The following is a 22,106-nucleotide window of genomic DNA, read 5'->3' on the forward strand; positions in this document are numbered from 1 at the left end:
TAATTATTGTAATATGGTATTTTTCTCACTTGAGCATTTTACTTAAGGTAAGAATGAGTCCTCGATAAAAATACATAAGTCGTACTCATATAAACACCTATTAGATTTAAAAAAAAAGTCTATTGTTGAATCGATCATTTAATTCGGTAAATCATCTTATTACTGATCATATAATACTATACTTGATTCATGGACAATATATACATTCAATGTCAGTCTGACATTGACAAATACAAGTTCCTACTTGTAACTTAAATATGTCGTTTCATTGTTATTTAACATTATTGCTCAAACAACGATGACTATTGCATGAGTGGTTAGCTTATTTATTGCTTTAATTTCGTATTATTTCGCTATTCTTTACAAAACTGTAACCAGATTCAGACGCATTAAGCTTAACATAGTTTTAATAACTTAAACAATGGAATTTCCTCATATTGGGAAGAATTGTTCTTATAAATCCTGTAATAAACTGGGTAAGTTAAATTTTATCTACCATATCCTTAAGCTTTGTATAAAACTTCAGAAAATTGAGTTATATTGTAAGTTATTCTGATAAATAGAATATTTGTTTTAGATAAATTAAACAAAATTTTATTTTTCAGACTTTCTGCCAATGAAATGTGATGCTTGCAAGGATGTATATTGGTAAGCCTTGACTATAGTAAGATTTCCTTATTTAACGAAAATAAATTTATTTGATAATAATTTCTAATAGTTTTTATTTAATTTAATAATGATATATGACTCATTCAATGACTCATAATCATGACACTGATATTTTTAGTAGGTTATACAAAAAAATATAAATGTGGGTAGAAACCAATAAAATAAATTTGAATTCTTAAATAATATTTATTTATAAATATCTATATTAGCAATTAGTATAATGGAAAAGGTTGTAATGTAAAAACTTTTTTTATTGAATGATTCTACTTATTATAATCATACCTTTTATAGTGATTGACCTTCTAAAATTATTAGTAACTGCATTCAAGGTTTACTTAAAATATTTCTATATAAAGCGTTCATTGTAGCACAATGAAAACTGTTATACTTATAATTTCTTGTTAGCAAAAATACCCCAATATCAGAGGTACTCTACAGTAAAGATATATTTATACTTTCAGCTCTGACCACTTTACATACATTAAACATGAGTGCCCATCACCTAATGGAAGGGATGTGCAAGTCCCGCAGTGTCCGCTATGTGGTGCACCGGTTCCTGGGAAGAGAGGAGAAGCTCCTGATGTTGCTGTGGGTGCACACATAGACAATCAATGTACTTCAGATCCTGCAAAGGAAAGAAGAAATAAGGTAAACATATGCACAATATTTTTAAATGTCCTAAATAATGACTCAATTATTTAAGTCACACTAAATATGATGCAAGTGATATTTCATAATGTTAAATGAACTATCGTCTAATAAGCCCATACTTTTATCCATGTAATATACTGAATTAATAATTAATAAGACTTAATATTGCAGTGATCATTTTTAAACTTGAACAAACGAAAAAGCTAATATTGATCTGATATAGCATAAACTGAACTCGGTTTTAGTATACAAGACTATAATTAGCTTGTTAAAGTGTTGTCGCAAACGTGACAATGCAGGTGGCCTGCCGTTCTGAACTCTAGCTACAATAAATCGATAAAAGCCCTTTAAACTTATAAACCTATTCATTTAAAGCTTTGCTCTTCCGTAAAATTAATTGCAAAATAAATAATCAGTTTATATTGTGCTAAAGCTTAGTACATTATAAATTACCACTTTTTTATTGTGATATTTAAAAATATCATTTTTCAGGTATTCACAAATAGATGCTCTTATAAGGGATGCAAAACGAAAGAGTTGGTGCCTTTAGTATGCAGTGAATGTACACTTAATTACTGTCTTCGTCACCGACATGTAGCTGATCATGCCTGTGAAGGGAAATTAGCTGCTAAGAGAAGACAAGCTGCGTATGTATTTTTTAATTTATTCATTATAGATACCTAATTTTATAGTGCACCTTGAACTTTCTCATTGTATGGTGTTCATTCTTATATTATAATTAGAGTCAGCTTGAGACTGGAAAGTTTATGTATCTTTTGGAAAAGAAACCTGATTGCATTTAAAATTCTGAATATAATATTAAAATGGAGTTTATATGTATAATGTACACTTTGATAAAACATCCATAGCTCAATAATATACAGTGTCAAACTAATAAATAAGTAGTTCGATGCTGACGAATGGAGCTGTAGTCATCCCCTTTCCTAAACAAACTTTAATAATTAGAAGTGCAAATCCAATATGAATATGTAATTAATATAAAGCATCAATATAATTTATATTATTATGCTACTGCTACACTAAATGTATGTATATCCCTTCTGCCTGGCATGATACACTGATACAGTAAAATATTATTATTGTTTTACAGTAAAGCAGCAATGGCCCGTATAAAAGCAAATGAAACTAATCTAACAAACGGAACAGCCGTCTCTACTTCTGTCACGGCATTCTCAGAGGTACAAGGAAATATGGTAAGGGGCTATGAAATGTTGAATATAGATTCCCCAGGTGGGACAACTATTGCCGAATAAAGATTTTTGTTAATGCATTCATCAATTGATCTAATACAATTGGTAATACCAGAACACTAATAACGAAAAAAATAGCAAGCAAATGAACCACTTAATCGTTAGTGGCTTATGGGAGGATGGCACATAGAGATCTAAGATGTTAATTTTTTTCTTCGGAACTGGCTATATTTCTATTTATGTCACAAATTGAAAAAAATGGTGTTATTATAAACTTGAATATTTATGTATCTTGTATATTCCAGTCGGAGGACGAGGCGCTGGCCCGCGCGTTGGCGCTGTCGATGCAGGAGCAGAATTCCGCTGTCCGCGACACGAACTTCGCGCGTGCGCTCGCCCGCCAGCGCGTGGGGGGAGAGCAGAACTCGCGCTGCTCCGTGTCCTAGCGCGTTGGCAGGGAGCAGAGATTACGCTGCTCCGTGTCCTAGCGCATAGGGTTGAGCAGAGCTCGCGCTGCTCCATGTCCAAGTGCCGGCACTCGTGGATTGTCGCATAGTCACAGCTAGTTGCGTATGTTACGGCTAAATTTAGTTCTCATAGATAAGTCGGAAACTTTAGTTTTTATATTTTACTAGAAAAACCCGACAGATGTTTTCAAGCCTGAGTCAATTTCAATTTTCATGGCGGTCGGTTGAACGTTGTAAAAGTCGATGTGCTGCAGCACCATCTAGCCTAACCATTATACCCTTCCAAATTTTACATACGACCTTTTGCAATAACGAAAGGAATATCTCAACTCGAATGTTCTACTAGAGTCCGTTATATATTTTACTTAAAGTCTTATTCAAATGTGCTATTAATAATAATTATAAGAATGTTTACATATTATACAACGTTATAACAAACGAATCTGCCTTAATATTTAAGCTTTGCTTAAGAAAGTATAGATTAGTTCATTAAAAGTGATATTATACGACCAAACGATATTGATACAAGCAGCCATTAATGTTAATATCTGTTTGTTTCTTTTGAAAATGCTTAGTGGGTTTTTTTTAATAAAGATAAAATATAATCAATTTTGGTAACAAAGGTTGTTTGTAAATATTATAAATTCTAGTTAAAATAATTACACAGAACAATACTAAATGAGCCCATAGTGGTGGGTTTTACTGTTGAAGGGTATCCTCATCTTGGCTGATGATAAAGCCATAATAAATCAATTTAAACATCGTAAGTTTGAACCAATTTTGACCAGCAATGTGATAACTTGTTTATATATTATTACTTAAGTTTACATATGTATATATCATAATAATAACTATAAATGTGGTATTATCTCTATATATTTAATTTTTTTTTCTTATTTTTATGTTTTTGTTACAATATTGCCTGCCAGAGATTGGTGTAAACGATAAAGCAGCCCTTGAGAAATTTTAATATATTGTTTATCCTGCGCTATGATAAATTTGGAAAAACGAAATTATAAACAAAAAAAATTGATAAGGCTCTTCTATGTTAACAATTTAGCTGTAACTATAAATATGCTTGAATTTAATATATAAGTCCAGCGGATTTTAACGACACAATATTAAATAAATTTGTCCAATAGTGCGTTATAGTCTAATTCGTAGTTATGTACTTTTAGTACAATATCAATAAAAATGCTTTAAAATACTAAAAAATTCCTTTAATAGCACAATTATACATCTATAAGCCGTTAGTTGTAATTTTTAATGTCACATTTATATGTTAAGTTTCCGTTATCGCGTGGAAATCACGTTTTGTGTCTGTCTTTTTTGTCTAGAAATGTGTAAATGATGACCAAATAAAATCCTCTTAATTTTAGATTATATAAGCTTTGTACATATTACTTTAGATATAATGTTTTTATAAAGCTGTTATACAAATCACGAGCTTCGAATGTTAATCAATGGACATGATTATTATTGTTAATAATTGCTTGAATTAAATATATTTTAATATGTATTATAAAAGATCCCGTCATCTGACATTGACAGCACGACAGGTAGAGGATAAAATGGCAAAACTTTACAGAAACAAATATTATAAAATAATAATTTGAAAATCGATCATAATTTTGTATAGATAAGAACGAAATGGGTTATGTATTGCCGTTTTTTGGTTTGAAGGGTGATATTATATATATATGAGCCAGTATAATTAGAGGCACTAAAAATAATGTCTCATGTCTGATGGCTCGGCATTGACAGTGTAAGACGTGATTTTTACTTACAGTGCCTTCGAGTAAAGTTGTCCACTAACGATAAAATCTGCTCTTAAGCCTTTCTAAAATCAATTAAATCGGCGTGTCTATATATTCGAATTCTACCTAATATAAACACCATAAAGTGCTAACGAATACATCGAGATATTAAATGTTTGTATTCCAAGTTTTCTTAGATAAAAATCTACTGCCTGTCGTAAATGCGACAACATACGAGGACAAATTGTAATTTATGGCACTAGTTAATTAGCGTTTTTTTTCTTATTGACTTCACTTATATTTAATTTATTTTTAAATAAAGTTATTTGGTTTTAAGGTCATGTATGTTTTATTTTAAGATCACTAAGCTATTCTTTAAAATGTTTTTTAATTTGAATGTTAGACAAGTTCCTGGTTTATTATATATATAAACTTCTATTTTAACTACATATAATACAGTAACAGCCTGTTAATGTCCCACTGCTCGACTAAGGCCTCCTCTCCCTTTTTGAGGAGGAGGTTTAGAGCTTATTCCACCACGCTGCTCAAATGCGAGTTGGTAGAATACACATGTGACATAATTTGAATGAAATTGGACACATGCAGGTTTCCTTCACCGTCAAGCACGAGATGAATTATAATCACAAATTAAGCACACGAAAATTTAATGGTGCTTGCCCGGGTCATCCACGATCATCGGTTAAGATTCACGCGTTCTAACTAGGCTATCTCGGCTTTTTTTAACTACATATATAATATAATAAGTAAAAATTGTTTCATTTTAATATTCTTATAATAGTTGACATTTAACGTATTCTTATCTAACAAGATCAGAATTTCATATTTACAATTGTCTATCTATAATTGAAACATGCATTATTTATTTTGTCTGTCCGTGGTGATCTTTAAGCCGGGTTTCGGTTTGGATTATTATATGGGGTAGTCCGAGGTAGACTCAACTGTGTAGCCATTGTAATTACCTAAAGATATAATAAATTAAAATTTACATACTTATTTATTTCATGTTAACACAAATTTAACAGATGCAATAAAAGGATTGAATAAAATAAAAAAAAACTAAAGAGAACATATTTAATGAGTACCATAAACAATATTTGATAATAATAATTATAAACCATAAACAATAATTGATATAAATAAAGCTTACAATTTGTATTGCACATAACAAGTAATATTAATTAACCCAAATATAACAATAAGAAAAATTGAAAAAAATACATTTTATCCTTGGTTTTGATATTAAGCCTTGACCAATTTTTCTTTATATAATAATAGTATATCCTGTTGTTTCGCCCTTTTTGAATATGACTTTACATAACATGCATTAGTACACGGAGTATCTAACACAAAAATAATTCTTCATTCGCTTATCATACAACCAGCTCTATAAGCTTAATATATATGTATATTTTTTTATCTGCGTGATTCAATTTTATTCAACATGGAAGCATTACACGTGCTTAGTGATTATCAAAGCGTTAGAACGTCAGTGGGATTTTTTTATCAAAATTGACTGATAAATCTATATTACAGAGTATGCAATTCATAGAGAAATTACTATATTAAATTATTATTATTTTTATTTATATCCAGTCTGAAGTAAAAATGCAGAAAGTGAACTTGTGATACCAAATATCAACTTGTATTAAATGCACTAAATATTACCATTATAGTAACTTCCAAGTCAATATATTAATATAATTGAGCGTCGTAACTGTGCTAGGAATACAACGATAGAACTAAGATACAAGATCGAACCTGCGACTTGGAAATAACCTGTTCGTATATCGTTTAGCGAATAAAGATAAGAAAATATGCTTGTGGAAAAGAAGCTCTTGCATTTTCATTGTATAAGTTATTATAAAAATATGTGTAAACGATTTTTGCATTGGGTCCACATTGAATTAATGTCAACATTAACAAATCATTTAAATATCATTCTCATTTTAATTCGTAATTTTTTTTTTTTGTATGTTAGAGGGGGGGGGGGCAAACCGTCAGGATGCCTATGGAAACCGGCATGGCTCGCAGGTGCGTTGCCGGCTTTAAAGGAAGTGGGCTCTTTTTCTCCGATGTATGTCATGTCTATTCGAAAATACCGCCGGTGAAAGCTGGTTCATCAGAGAGAAACTATACTAAGACTAGAAAACATAGGCCCACAGCCAACGGAATGTTAAAATAGGGTGCAATTGTTTTTTTTAATCATATTTAATGCTATATTATATATATTTACATTGTGGCTTGAAAATACAAACATCGAAAATAACGTAAATAAACAGAAAAGAAACAGAAAAATATTTACAGACTTTATTTAAAAAAAAAAACATTTTAAAAGTTATTAAAGGTTACTCAAAAGGGATTTATTATGTAATGTCCTGAATTTGTGATTGTCGTTTAGGTAGCTTGTTATAAATTCTGGCGGATTTCTGCATAGGAATAATTCCAAGCTCATGTACATAGCTGCTGTCAGACGTTTCCGTTCGGCGTTCGACCGACAGAGGTTCTTGTGCGCGTGCGCAGCAAAGTTGGACGTGACCTTTTCTACCAGTTTCAATGTTACTTGTTTCTTCGAATCCTCTTCTAAATAGGGCTGTAAGAATTATATTATAATTTTATTGTTTATTTAATGAAAATAAGAGTAGTCAATGGAAGGAAGGAAGGAAGAATCGAATGGTCGATATATGGTCGTGGATGGTATCTGCCCAGATGGCCTTGCATAAAGCTCTATAAATGTTGCCTACAGAGTAGCGATTATTATGTATTTCGTATTCCATTAGACTGTTCTTATCTTTATGACTTGTTGCATCTATTACAATAATTTAAAAAAAAGTGGAGTCGACTAACCGAAAATCGAATCCACTGCCAGATCTGTGTTCTAGATATTTCCGCAGTCGCTGAATCTTCAACATTACCACTATAGAAGAAATGACCGATTCCCGCCAACCAGTGATATATGAAAAGGATCGTGACGGCTACGTTGTGCTTCAAGCCTTGCATAGTGACACCACCGCTTGGAATCAATAATAGTTCCTCTGGCGTTACGTTAAGGTCTAAAATGCGATGAATTTGATTTGGAGTTGCGCCGCTTTTCTTCCACAGCTGAAATTATATTATACATTAAAATGAATTTAAGCTTTATACATATAACATTACAGATGATAATTGCTTGTGAATAATATCATTTTTCTCCCAAATAGCCCATCTTTGGTGTATAAAAAAATTGCAGATACATAATATATATATTTGAGCCGGTTGGCGTGGTTGGTAGATACTTGCCTTTCACGCCGAAGGTTGTGGGTTCGATTCCCACCCAGGACAGACATTTGTGTTCATGAACATATCTGTTTGTCCTGAGTCTGGGTGTAATTATCTATATAAGTATGTATTTACAAAAGAAAAGTAGTATATGTAGTATATCAGTTGTCTGGTTTCCATAGCACAAGCTTTGTATAAGCTTAACTTGGGATCAGATGGCCGTGTGTGAATAATGTCCCAGGATATTATCATTATTATTATCATATTTGAATTTACATAATATATTTCAATACTCAATTATTATTATTATTACAAAAGATAACTATGTAAATTTGATTAATAAATTTTTTGATTGAAATTGATGGTGATTAATAAAATTTGTAAATAAAAAAAATGAATTGTTTTTCAAATATATATTTAATTGCTTTGAATTATATATTTAACAAGATATAATATTAAGTATGCTTGTAACCAGTTTAAAGATTGTCAGTTAGAATATGAAAAATAACATTTTAGTGTAGGTATATGGTAGAGCATTGTAAGTGAAGCATTTTTTTTTATTATTGCCAATGTGTATGGGCGTGGATCAGTTACTACCTGGCTCTTTTGCCAGTCTGCCAACTTAGGTTATTATATTTTTATTTTGTTGACGGATTTGTGCCGGCAGAGCACAGATTATACCGATTGTATGACATTTTTATGAATTTGTTGTCACTACAAAGTGTATGCAAAACTGCATTATAAGCCCTTGCTCCAAAACGGAAAACAGGCAACACCAATTCCCTATTGGTGTTGCCTGTATTGCTATCATATACAATAAATAGTTTATAATACACAAAATCCTAGCTAATCAAGAATGTTCAAGTTAATGTTCTGTACATTATTATCCGCCGGAAGTCGGTTGTGGATTTTTTGCATTATTTTCCACGATAATCCAAATAACAAAGGCATTTTCAAACAATTTACAATTCATTATATTCTTTACTATACTTTTTTTTGCTACAAAATCGGAATCCGGTTTCTTTTTGCCGCGTTTGTTCGCTTCGAAACATCATTGAAAAACTCATTGTTTGAACTTCCTTACATTTAACAAAAAAAAAACAAAGTCAATAGTGGAAATTTACTAACAAATTTTAATTCCAAAAAAATATACACATAAAAAAAATTGATATTGATGAAACTTTACATGTATAAACGCAGAAATGCAGACAATACTGACCTCATTTATATGTGGCACGATACGCGAGTCGTACACCATGAAGCCATCAACACCTGCTTCGATTTCCTTCAGCTTGGCTTCGAGCACTTTGTTCACTATCATCCTCGACCTGGGAAGAAATATATATTATAGCTGTTTCTTTGATTTACTGGCTACTTTATAGGGTCGCTAGTTCCGAAGACCTGGATTAGTCAGGTAACGCCAATAAAAAGCTATGAAGCTATTTAAAGATAGGATGTGGGCACCTCTATCCGAGTAGGTACCACTCACTAATTACATATTCTACTGCCATATATCAATATCTAGTATTGTAGCGTAATGCTTAATGGTTTGAAAGGGGAGTAAGCCATAACACCTTAATTACCAATATTGGTGGTACATTGGCGTTGTAAGGAATAGTTAATATTACAGCGCAAATGTCTGTGGGCGGTAACGATCACTTACCAACAGGCGTCATATTTGCCAGTGCGCCTATTTTGTATAAAAAAAAAATGAATTAAAACTATTGTTTACACTCCCTTCCCTTAATGGCACGTAGCGTTGTTTCGCGCCTGAACTCTTTCCAGACATATCGAATTTGCCCTCCCATCGGATTATGGGAGTATAAAGAGCACCTTTGCGTTTGCGCACACTTGTACACTATTGTATGTTTTAAATAGTTGGTTAATCTCCTCGAAGTGGTCACCGTGGCCGAAATCGTAAAAACATTCTCATTTTTCAAATTGAAACGCAAGTTAATTTTTGATACAATGCAAGTGATGCTTTCACCTCTGCCTTGTTACATATAATTGAACTACAAGCGATAAGCTATTTACCGATATAACAATTTCGATTGTAAACTAAACTTTATTATCTAAGAAATAAGAGTTACAATTATATAACTAAGACTATATATGTTAATGATGTGCATTATAGAATGATAGTTAACGATCACAACATTCATTATTAATTTGTATAGATTTGTTTTTTTTTTTTTTTTTTTATAAAATAAAAAATATAAAATTATTGTACTTGGCAAATAATTAATTAATTGTTCTACAGATAATGTTTTTATTATTATAATTTATCGGCAAAACCGAAACGATAGTCACCATCGGCTTTATGTGCTTTCCGAGACAAGGGGAATACACTTTATTAAAATTATTCTGAATGGATTGAGCCAGTCAGGGTAGGTACCACCAACTGACCAGATATTATACTGCTAAACAGCAATATTTTGATTTGATTGAAGGATGAGTAAACCAGTGGAACTACACAAGGGACATAACATCTTCGTGGTTGGCTTTGGGGATGTAAGGAATGTTAATATTTCTTACATCGCCAATATCTATGGGCGGTGGTGACCACTTAACATAAGGTGGTCCATTTGCCCGTCGGCAGACCTACCATAGAAAAGGACGCATTGCAATATAGTTATTATATTGTATAAATGTGGGCCCCTCCTTAGAGCACCTTTCAAAGACACTGGAATTTAAGCACTATCAATTTTCAAGCTCCTACTGAGAAGTTTAACAGGATACAGCAATAACTTTTTATTGGTCCGAACTTTTGGGTCTGATTGGGGGAGTTTACGCCGAGGACTTCCAGACCTATGGCCCTCAAGGTCAACGAGGCAATCGAGAAAGGAAAGATATATAGATAACTATTTGATAGATAAAATCTTACGCATCGTCAGTCCCATCTGTGCCAGGTTTAAGCATTGCGGCCGCCATTCCTCCAGTTGCCAAGGCACCTCTTGAGTGACAAGTATTAACGACCAGTTTCATATAACTGTTGAGGAACTTTTGATCCATATTCACATATTTATTTCTGTCAGGCAATAAAAATTCTTTGCGATCGCCTGTAAGAAATAAATGACAAACATTTCATTGTCTGGAACTGAATGCTTAGTCTTTAGAGATAAAAAAAATATATTTAAAAAAAAACATACCAAATTTAGCAACAATCGAAGCACAGTAGTCCCATATACCACAATTCAAACCGATGCAGTGATCTTTCAATGCATATAATATTTCATCCATTTCGAATGTTGAAATAATGTTTTCTATTAAGACACATGCTTTTATGGTCCCTTGAGGTATACCGAGCTGTGATTGAGTCCATACAAATATTTCATTCCAAAGTCGAGCTTCCGATGCACCTTCTAATTTGGATAAATAGAAGTATGGACCACTGTTCGCTTCATACAGTTTCTTGGCATTGTGATACATGAGAATGCCAAAATCAACTAGAGCACCTACGGCCTCTTTACCATCAATCTACAACAATTATAAAGCTAATTATGTTATGAGGTGATAAGTGACAAGAGGGCTGGTTCATGTTTCGATCAGTGAATAGAAATCAATTCCCACTATTCCACATATTTATGTAGAGAAACTATTTTTAAAATTTGTATTTACTTATACAAATTAAATGTAAATAATTTTTATGTGAATTAATTTTTATAATTAATAATACATTGTTATTTATTATGTAAACTATACTATAATTATTTTTTTCTCCTCTTTGTTCTATTTATTTGGGGTTGATGTAATGGATTTTATATTATGAAACGTAAAAAGAAGTATTTATCTGATCTTTATGGCCTCTCTGAGTCCAACATCCTCCAATCACCTGCCAATACATTCTAAAATCTTCAGGTTTCCTAAATTATAATGATATGATGTTATTAAGAATGTTTAAGGTGCATTCAATTTGGATAGGAGTCTGTAACTGTCATGGCTTGTATATATGTTAATAAAATCAATCAATACATACCAAAATATCATGATCTATCATATTCCATGCTCTAGGTCGGAGCATTAAAACAGGACAGGTAGCAATACTAATGGGTGCTCCAGGAAGTTTACCATTTACAGCGAGATTGATATTGTTATATGCAAGTAATTGGTTTTTCCACGTTGGACAATGTCCATCGTCAAAGTCAACCTGAACGCCTTGAACATCCGAGTCTAATGCAGCAATGAAATGTGCTGCATTTGATGCTGATACATCGCCTAAATCTAAATGGCGATTACTAAAAAAATATATAATTAGTTACTTATTTTCAGTGATATTCTTTTTAATTGCGTTATTTAAGCAATGGCAATATACAATATTAAAGATAAATACATACTTTAGCCTAGCAGGCAACGGGGCTACCTTCCACGAAAAGTCTTTTCTTTCAGAAGATTTTTTGAAGTTTAAAGACGAAGCTGATTTTAAAACGACAGCAGTTTTTAGCCTATTTTTATAAAGTTCATCGATTTTAAAATCGAATTCTCTGTGCAAATTTGCCAGGAATTCGAGAGCATTTTTATGAAATATTCTTTTTTGAATATCCTCCAATTTAGGCGGGGAAGACTGCAATAACAAGACACCAGCCATCATTGAACAATTTGGTTGTAGAATTAACACTGTTAATTATACGAATTTAATAACTTCTGGTTTTTTTCTTGCGACATTTACAACTATAAATGCAACCGTAGTTTAGCTTCTGACTATCAAACTGAAGTAAAATTATCATTGTGTGTGATTGTTATTTATCTTCGTCTTATCAAAGTTTATTTTGAAGTTTGAAGTTTAACTGATAAGAACAAAGACATTAGAGTTTAGACAACAAAGATTAAAGTCTATTAATATCGTTGACAAAAAGTATATCCAGTAAACACAAAGCCGTCTAGTAGCCGTAGTATATACTAATAATTTTTAGATAGTATTATTGTTATTGTTCAAGCCATCTTAATAGTCTGTAGTCTATACCATGTGATCAGATAATAGAATCACTACATACAAAAATGTAAATGTAAAGAAGTTGCCGCATCAAGTGATTGTTTCTGTTTGGTACTTTTTACAACTAGAACATAGTGATTATATATTCTGTGGTTAAAACCAGTGGTTAGGTTCCGTACTTTGTAAGTCTGTGGTCTGTGTGTACTGTGTTGTTGTGACATATAAATTATAAAGAAATTTATTATTTTCTGAAGTAATAATTTAAGCTTAATTATTGAACGCTCCTCTTTATCAACAAGTTACTAACCTTATTTATTAAAAAATATTATCTTGATAGTAAATAAAATAAATACAATGGACGAATCCAAGGAACCCATAGTTGAAGTTGAAGAAATAAAGTTTAAACCGAAAAAAAAGAAAAACTTAAGGCAAAGAATAAAAATTGAAGATGAGGAATCTGAAGACGAGGAATTAATTTTGGCTAGATTACAGGAGACAAAAGAAATACAGAAACTAAGAGAAAGACCGAACGGTGTGAGCATAGTCGCTCTAGCTACTGGACAAAAAACAACGTTAGTAGAAGAAATTACTTGTAAGGATCCATATAATATTAAAGCTGGTGGTATGGTGAATATGCAGGCCTTGAAAAGTGGGAAAGTTAAACAGGTAGATGATGCATACGACACTGGTATAGGAACGCAATTTTCCGCTGAAACAAATAAACGTGATGAAGACGAAGAAATGATGAAATACATAGAAGAGCAATTAGCCAAGCGAAAAGGTAAGTTAAATTGCTTTTCAAAAGTTGTTACTACTCGATATTCATTATATATTGAGTGTTAGTAGCTTGATATTTGATTTGTGAGAAATGTGTTACTCTATGAGTTATGTATTTTCTATAATCTAACCATCAAAGCTTACATGTATATTTTAAAATTTTTGGTAGGAAAAACACATTATATTATTTATAAATTTTCACAAATTATACAAAGTTAAACAGAGGATATATATAATTTAAAATATAAGAACGTATACAATAACAACAACAATAAGTAAATACTTAATCTATGAAAGTGTAACTAACTTTTAAGTTCACTAAGTGTTAAGTTCCAAAAATAAAATGTTAAATTTGTAAAGGTAGCAGTGCATTGATGGTGTTAGGAGTTGACTTCTTGTATACCAATGTCTTCTAGTGAAAATTACTACTTGACGGTCTGCTTTACAAATTATTGTATTATCTATTAAGATATAAATAAAATCTATGACCTTACTTATTAACATTGTTGAGCTTTTGATTGTTAGTCTTCTGCTTTCAAATGTCAAATATATAGTGTCAGAAAGGGATAAATCAGTTGTTTAACTAAAGGTCGCTACTGTTTAATATCCAAAAATGAATCAATTTTTTTTAAATAGCAATAAAAGTATTATTGGTAGCAACATTTTTGAAATTTCTTCTTATATTAAATTATACTTTCAAAATTTAACTAATTGGTGTTTTGTGTGATTTGTTAATGAGATGTGTATTTGTATAGTGTAAATGTATAGATGTACATTCTGTAATATTATTATTAAATTTTTAGAAGGCAATGATGATAACAAGAAGGAGAATGATGATGGTGAAGCACTGAAATACTTAGCACCAGAAGAAGCAGCATTACTCTCCTTACCAGAACATCTACGCGCATCTGCTGCGCATCGATCGGAAGAGATGTTGTCTAATCAAATGCTTAGTGGTATTCCGGAAGTAGATCTTGGTATTGATGCGAAAATAAAAAATATTGAAGCAACCGAGGAAGCTAAAATGAAACTTTTGTGGGAAAGGCATAACAAAAAAGATGGACCATCACAATTTGTACCCACAAATATGGCAGTGAACTTTGTTCAACACAATAGATTTAATTTAGATAGTGCTAATTCTAAGAAGAGAAAAGTTGAGAAGCCAGAAAGTAAGAAAGTAGAAGCTAATGTGATAGACGAAAGTGTTAATAAAATAGTTAAAAAAGCAAAGGGTGAAAGGGCAACAGATGATTATCATTATGAGAAATTTAGAAAACAATTTAGACGTTATTAAGATATATTCAAGTTATTTGAATTTAAATAAGTATAATAAACAAGTGAATGAAAGAATGAATGAAGTTTTATAATCAAATAAATCATCAGTTTTTATTCATTATAATAATTTTATAGGAAAGAGATTTTTAGTATTCCTAAAACCGCATATGCAATGGCATAATATTACTTCTTTATTGTATTCTCATGAATTAAATAAATTTTGTCTGCATTAATTCATGTAAGGAATAAACTAGACGAAGAAATTAGCTTTAATTTAACACAGATTAAATAATGTTTCATTTTATACTTTATTAGTATTAAATTTTATTGGGTATTTAACATCCTACCTCAATAAGACTATATAAGTAATGTAACCTAAAAAAAGTACAATTTATAATTCAATTCTATACTATATTATAAATTATAAAAAAAAACAAATGAAATAGACTGAAGACATGAATATATGCATATAGAGATATGTATTAATGTATATATTCACTAGGGAATATAATCGCAATTAATGAAAATACGTATTAAAGTATTGCGTTAATAATATCTATATTTTGTAACTCATAAAAACCTTGTTATCCCTTTATACTTGAGTTGGGCAGACTGGTTGAACTCCAGTATTTTTATTTGAATAAATTATTGATAACGAACTACAATAAATAGTTTTTTTTAATAATAATTGAGAGATATTCTTGTACGACGATGATGATATTATCCTAACCGATTTTGGCCCTGGCGACCATTGTCAAGCGAGACCGGCCTACTACGCAAGACAAAAATATAATAATGCACAATTATTTGCGCAAATACAGACTTATAATCCGATGGGACGGCAAATCCGACGTCATAATCTGATCCGATTTACGTGCGAATATCTGAAGTAAGTTTTCCAGTTGTCCTTAATATTTTACGGATATTCCTTTGCAATTATGTTTTTTTTTTAAATATATAGGTAAAATTCTTTCAATTAAATAATTATTTTTTTTATTATACTTATAATACTTGTTATCAGTAAGCATATTTTGACATTTTATTTTTAATATAATTAATAGTTTACAATAATTTTATGTTTATTATTCATCATGAGGTCATTCGTACAGTCATTTAGATGTGATGCCATTGCACAGTCGTTTTTAATCTTTACGCTTGTTTCAATACAGCGATCTAAGTTTTTTTCTAATTTTTTCATCAATTTATCATCTTTTTCATAAAATTTACGCACCAATGAAAGTAAATTATCTGTAATAAATATATTAATGTTAACTTAAACATATTTTTGTAGAATTGAAGAAGTATTGAAGCATATAAACCTTTGTGGATTTTTCCGTTTTCAATAACACCGTTACGTTTTAAAACACACGCAATTAGACATTCGCCGTGTACAGGTGACTCTTTCGCAGGTGAAAGACGTTTTATTGGTCTTTTATCGTTCTTCTGAACTTCCTTTAGGCATTCGGACATATTCGTTTTAAACTGCTCAACGTGACTCTTGACTTCTTTAGGAAACGAACTGTATGACCAATCCGGCTCGACACTTCCGTGATTGTGTGTGTTCACTTATGTAACAAAATCGAATATATTTTTCTATGTTCAATATTATTACTATAAGTATAAGAATATTTTTTATTATACATATATATTCTGTATAAAAATGAAGTAGCTTAATGTTTTTTTTTATTTATCAAATATACAATGGCACCGTCTATACAAAATGGCCATATCACATGGCATCTCTGTAATATAACCATTATTTACATTATAAACGCGCAGCCGCTATCCCTGGCTTGTTAACCCTCCAAACGAGAAAACAGCTATACTGTGCATGTACAAATTGGTGATTGATGGCAGTCGTTCCTGTTGTGAAATATAAAAAAATTAACAAGTTACTGTGTAGTTGCATAACTCACCACTTTTTACACGATTTTTCTTTTGTACGATCATGTTTTTCGTTATAATTGTGTCTTTGTCGATTTTTATATGCTTAGTGTCCATCCCTAACAATTCTTCATTATTCTGACTTTTTTCGTTCATAACTGTTTGAAAAATTGTTATTAAAATGAAAACAAAGGATAACATTTTTTAGTATTACCTTAACAGAACCGTTATTTATTCGATTTAGTTAACAAATAATTTCTTTAAGATTGTTATGTGTGCTTAATTGGCTATTATACTTTTTATGAAGCCATTCGTTAAGTAAAAATATATCAATAGGATTTTATAACTTTAATCTTGATATACAAGGCTATTTTAAAATAATAAAATTATTAATACCTATATAAAAATGTATGTATGTTGTTAGTATGTTACATCCAAAAGTGAAACTGATTTTAGAAAACCCTCGATATGGTCCTTTTCAAAAAATAGAACACTAAATCATACAAATTGATCATAGATGAAAATTACTCATTCAATTAGCGCGCGTTTTTTTTAACAAGCTGTTATAGGTAAATAAAGTAATCTCCAGACTATGTATACATACTATTTCAGGTTAATAAACTTCTAGAAAGCAAAAGACAGCGGTGTGGATTAAAATAAACAAGGGGGTTTGATGAAAAGGTTTATATAACTCAGCTTATAAGATTTTTTTCCATTACAATAATATGAAACAGTCAACATTATTTTCAAATTAAATGTTTATCATTCATTTTAACGGAATAAAAGAAGACTTCCTTAGTAAGAATAAAATATATAATACTAAATCATTTTTATATCAAAGAAATAAAAAAATAATGTAAATTGACATTTTATACAATCTGTCATACGTAACTTGGCTTTTCATACGATTACCTTTGTCTAAATTTCAATATTAAAATCTAACCTAGAATTACTTTAATTGTGATGAAATTAAATCTACCTTGTACATTTATAAAATATTACATTTATATCTTAGGAAATAAATTATAATATTTAAAAATAGAATATGGCTTAACGGTAACAGCCGAGTGTGATATACGATGGAATGGATAGCCATTAACGACCTGTTACTTATCTTCAAACATTTATTAACATTATTCCTACAACGCGTTACGATGTCGTGACGTGAATTTTTACAATGACCAACGTTGATTACCACGACACGATGTCGCAACGACGCCGTCTCGTGTTCGTGTGTGGTTTTAAATTCTGAATTACCCTTTTAGATAATTCTGCTATCCGTAAGCGAATCTAATCGTTTCTTGAACGTTTTCTTTTCTTTTAGTTTTTTCCAGAGTAACCGAGAATTATAGGGATATTACAGCCGGCGATTATCAGAGGATAACTCAAAAATATTCTACAGATACTTATTTTATTTAAATCCAGATTCAGGGCGACAATGGCGGTTTAATTAATTACCTATTAACCTCTAATTGCCTCTGTTAAATATTAATTAGATATCCATCTGTATCAGACGTGTGTCGAATCCCTTCGGCTTACTTAACACGCAAGGCAGAAATAGAACAATGAGGTCGGTCTATATGGAATTAATAAGCACATGGCTATTTCGAGCATGCTTATTAACACGCTAGCCCCATAATTCTTCATAAAAAAAGTTTTCTCAGTATTTTTTTCTGTTTCTTGAAATCTATTATAAACTAATTAAACATACCTTAGGCTAATTTGAAATATACAAAATTACTAAAACAAATGAACAGAGATAAATGCAACTATATCAAATACTATAAAAATATTATTTCACCATAACCGTAAGTTTTTATAATTTTTAATTTCAAGAAATAATTTAAATTTATCCTGAAAACTAAGATTCTTTTTAGGATACTATCTATAATATTACTACTTTTACTAAATTAAGAAAAAATTTAACAGAGAAGTTCCAATCACATGTTCATGTCAATTTTTTTTTTTAAATATTTCTTTTTTTAAATATGTCTGTGCGTCATGAAATACTTGTTATAATTATGACATAATATTAAAAATGTGGCAGCATTACTTTGATTCTTTGATATTATTATTTTAGGTATAATTGCAAAATTACAAAAAAAATGGCAACTTTTTCTATTAAGGTACAATTAACCATTATAACAATCGAAACAGAAATAACAATAACAGATATTTTTTGCTATATCACATTATACAATCAAAAATACAAATACATTACAACTCTTACAATATGATCATTAAAGTTTTTATTTGATGTTCCTAAGTTAGCTGGTGGGTGTCACCAGACCTGAAAAAAAGCATTACAAAATAATTAAATATAAAAAAATAATTAAATGTTAACATAAGTACAGCAACATTTTAAAATTGACAAGACATTTGACTGTATGAAAATAACAATATTATCATTACTATCTTTAAAATAGCCATCACAATTCGTCTTTAAATGTGACAATAATTCTTTTATTAAATAATCGAAGTGAAATTAATTAAATATCGAGTGCAAGTCTGAAAATGATCAAAAGCTTATAGCCCACTGTCGGCGTGTGCGCGAGACTCACGGGCGGGCGCGGCGGGCGCGGCGGGCGCGGCGGGCGCGGCGGGCGCGTCGGGCGCGCAGGCGGCGCACAGCGGCGCGGCGCGCGGCGCGCTCAGCGCCCGCAGCGGCGCGCGCGCGCACACGCAGCGCGTGCACACGCAGCGCCCGCAGCCCCAGCAGTGGTGCTGTGGGCACGGTTGGACTCGTTTATACGTTGCACCGGCTCAGTGTGCCGCTGCCGGCCGGGCTGGTGCAGAATATTGTGGTATTTTGTCGAAAAAATATCTGTAACCTGGGAAGCACGTAAAGCCATTGCATCTGCGCCTGGTCTTTCCCCGTGAATCTCGAATTGCCCCCCATCGAATTATGAGAGTGAAGGGTGCACTTGCACTATAATGTATCCCGCGCAGCAGACTAGCCCCTAGCTCATGCCGCTCGTGATTCAAAAAAAATAAAAGTAGCATTTTTTTAATATTTTTCAGTATCGTATTACATAAGAGCCGTCGTACCTTCCTGCTGAAGTGGTCGAGAGGCGTGGAACAGCTGCACTCCGTTACGTTCTTAATACTTTTCCAATCCAAAGCAACAGTGTTTATCTCGGCCTCGAGTTGAACGAGACTCGGGGGTATGGACGCGTCCATTTTCTGTAACACACAAACGAATCTATCATGGTGATTCAACACAAGTTAGTAATATCAAATAATATACACTAATTTCACATACCATAACATAAAATTTTAGTGATATAACAATTAACTTTCGACCAATTTGCTGACATCACGATCGCTGATTTATAGGAATTGTGATTGTATATGAAATCAATACGTGATAACATTTTATGTAAGCTACTATCGTTGCTTGATTCTAGTGGTATTCATAGGTACTGAGCGCCAGGTAAACCACTGATTTTTTTTCTAATCTCAATGATAAATTTTATGGAGTAAATTCTTAATTCAATGGAAAACTCATATGCGAATGACACCCATTACACAACCATGTGCTGTTATAAAACATATCCATTCAAATGAAAAAATAAAATATTATATCGAATTGGAACCTGTCCTGACTGGACCTCGACTACTTGACCAACCCCCCAACTCGAAACCCAGCCTGGCTATATTCATACTTAGCTCAACGATACGATTGTTACAGGCTGTTAATGAATTTATTAATAAATATCATAAAACATAGAGATGGATCAAAATACCTCAGTTATGAGTGGTATGTTCTGCGAGTCGGGCTCCTTGAGCGGGTGGTCGTGCGTGGCGCACTCCAGCTCCGACAGCGAGCCGCCCGACTCGTACAGCAGTCTGACGGTAACATTTATACAATGATATCAGGTTATTAAATATAATTATAAATTTCCGACAGATTGAATTTAATATAACATTTTTAATGTTATAGTTAATATATACATATATTTATTCAAAATAGGTAAGCAGATTGGCAAATGTGAACCGCCTTGTGAGGCACCCCTTACATCGCCAATCCGTAACAGCCTGTGAATGTCCCACTGCTGGGCTAAAGGCCTCCTCTCCTCTTTTTGAGGAGAAGATTTTGGTGCTTATTCCACCACGCTGCTCCAATGCGGGTTGGTAGAATTCACATGTGGCAGAATTTTCAGTGAAATTAGACACATGCAGGTTTCCTCACGATGTTTTCCTTCACCGTAAAGCACAAGACGCCAATGCGCCACCAATTTTGAGAAGTAAGATCTCATATCCGTTGTCTTACCACCGTAAATCACTGTAATTTAAATAATTAATTAGGTGACACACATACGGATAAAATTAATCAACTACCAATCAGATAACTCAGTCGGACTCTAGGCGGCCACAGAGAATGTCTACACGAAGACTCGATAATTTCCTGCGAGGGTTCAGTTATTGTACTAACTTGTTGTCTATCTGTAGACCTTCCACTTTGGTCTCGATTTCCACGGTGTCGTCGGCGCCGTTCTGGTAGTTGACTACCGCAGTCTCTCTGCTCTTTTCGGCTTTACGTCCAGAGAGAAGGTTCTTGAATGTTGATATTCTCTGTAAAAAATAAAACACCATTCTTATTAAATTATAACACCGTGACACATGGCGATGTGACAATCGCATGAGATGGAGTGAACAGACTATTACGGCCTTTCTTATAAACCTTAGCGGCTGTTCAGTTAAACACCGATTTATCTCTTTCTGACATTATTGATTTGACATTCGAAAGAAGAAGACACAGTATTGTTTAACTAATCGCCCGCTAATTAACGTTTATAAGAAAGGCTGTAAGATGTTATCTCCCTTACCTGTAGTCAGTAGTTACACTGTTCTGTTCGGTTTGAAGGAAACCAGAACACAAAAATGGTGATAACCCGGAAGAATATAGCGTTGCGTCTACGTAACGTTTACTGGTGGTAGAGCTTTGTGCAAGCTCGTCTGAGTAGATACCACCCACTCATCAGATATTCTACCGCAAAACAGCAGTTATTGGTATTGTTGTGTTCCGGTTTGAAGGGTGAGTGAGCCAGTGTAATTACAGGCACAAGGGACATAACATCTCAGTTCCCAAGGTTGGTGGCGCATTGGTGATGTAAGTGATGGTTATCATTTCTTATAGAGCCAACGTCTATGGGCGTCGGTGACCACTTACCATCGCGTGGCCCATATGCTGGTCCGCCTTCCTATT

At 32.3% G+C, this 22,106-nt stretch overlaps 5 protein-coding genes across 5 annotated transcripts in view; 2 read left to right on the forward strand and 3 right to left on the reverse strand.

Annotated features, from left to right (window-relative positions):
* Positions 1–233: 233 nt before the first annotated feature.
* Positions 234–5,096, forward strand: LOC126776894 (AN1-type zinc finger protein 2A-like). The gene is made up of 6 exons (XM_050499754.1): positions 234–476; positions 606–648; positions 1,131–1,317; positions 1,813–1,967; positions 2,432–2,534; positions 2,837–5,096. The coding sequence occupies exons 1-6, from the start codon at positions 422–424 to the stop codon at positions 2,975–2,977; spliced, it is 684 nt and encodes a 227-aa protein (XP_050355711.1). The 5' UTR covers positions 234–421; the 3' UTR covers positions 2,978–5,096.
* Positions 5,097–7,068: 1,972 nt separating this feature from the next.
* LOC126776807 (malate synthase-like) lies at positions 7,069–12,875 on the reverse strand. The gene is made up of 7 exons (XM_050499602.1): positions 12,366–12,875; positions 12,008–12,266; positions 11,181–11,508; positions 10,916–11,090; positions 9,251–9,359; positions 7,621–7,875; positions 7,069–7,366 (listed from the first exon to the last, which is right to left on the reverse strand). Exons 1-7 carry the CDS (start codon positions 12,617–12,619, stop codon positions 7,115–7,117), a joined length of 1,632 nt encoding a protein of 543 aa, XP_050355559.1. The 5' UTR covers positions 12,620–12,875; the 3' UTR covers positions 7,069–7,114.
* Positions 12,876–13,068: 193 nt separating this feature from the next.
* Positions 13,069–15,936, forward strand: LOC126776874 (telomere length and silencing protein 1 homolog). Its single transcript, XM_050499724.1, has 2 exons — positions 13,069–13,742; positions 14,542–15,936. The coding sequence occupies exons 1-2, from the start codon at positions 13,316–13,318 to the stop codon at positions 15,030–15,032; spliced, it is 918 nt and encodes a 305-aa protein (XP_050355681.1). The 5' UTR covers positions 13,069–13,315; the 3' UTR covers positions 15,033–15,936.
* A 19-nt stretch (positions 15,937–15,955) lies between these two features.
* On the reverse strand, positions 15,956–17,189 carry LOC126776902 (uncharacterized). Its single transcript, XM_050499764.1, has 3 exons — positions 16,930–17,189; positions 16,333–16,578; positions 15,956–16,261 (listed from the first exon to the last, which is right to left on the reverse strand). Exons 1-3 carry the CDS (start codon positions 17,096–17,098, stop codon positions 16,068–16,070), a joined length of 609 nt encoding a protein of 202 aa, XP_050355721.1. The 5' UTR covers positions 17,099–17,189; the 3' UTR covers positions 15,956–16,067.
* Positions 17,190–19,019: 1,830 nt separating this feature from the next.
* Positions 19,020–22,106, reverse strand: part of LOC126776783 (myotubularin-related protein 6) — a 57,332-nt gene continuing 54,245 nt past the window's right edge. Inside the window, exons 14-17 of the mRNA XM_050499543.1 lie at positions 21,333–21,472; positions 20,644–20,746; positions 19,946–20,080; positions 19,020–19,187 (exon numbers count right to left, since the gene is read on the reverse strand). Coding sequence (XP_050355500.1) covers positions 19,179–19,187; positions 19,946–20,080; positions 20,644–20,746; positions 21,333–21,472 — 387 coding nt within the window. The 3' untranslated portion in view covers positions 19,020–19,178. The remainder of the gene's footprint in view (positions 19,188–19,945; positions 20,081–20,643; positions 20,747–21,332; positions 21,473–22,106) is intronic.

Source organism: Nymphalis io, chromosome 21 (genome assembly GCF_905147045.1).
Source record: "Nymphalis io chromosome 21, ilAglIoxx1.1, whole genome shotgun sequence".
Lineage (NCBI taxonomy): Eukaryota > Metazoa > Arthropoda > Insecta > Lepidoptera > Nymphalidae > Nymphalis > Nymphalis io.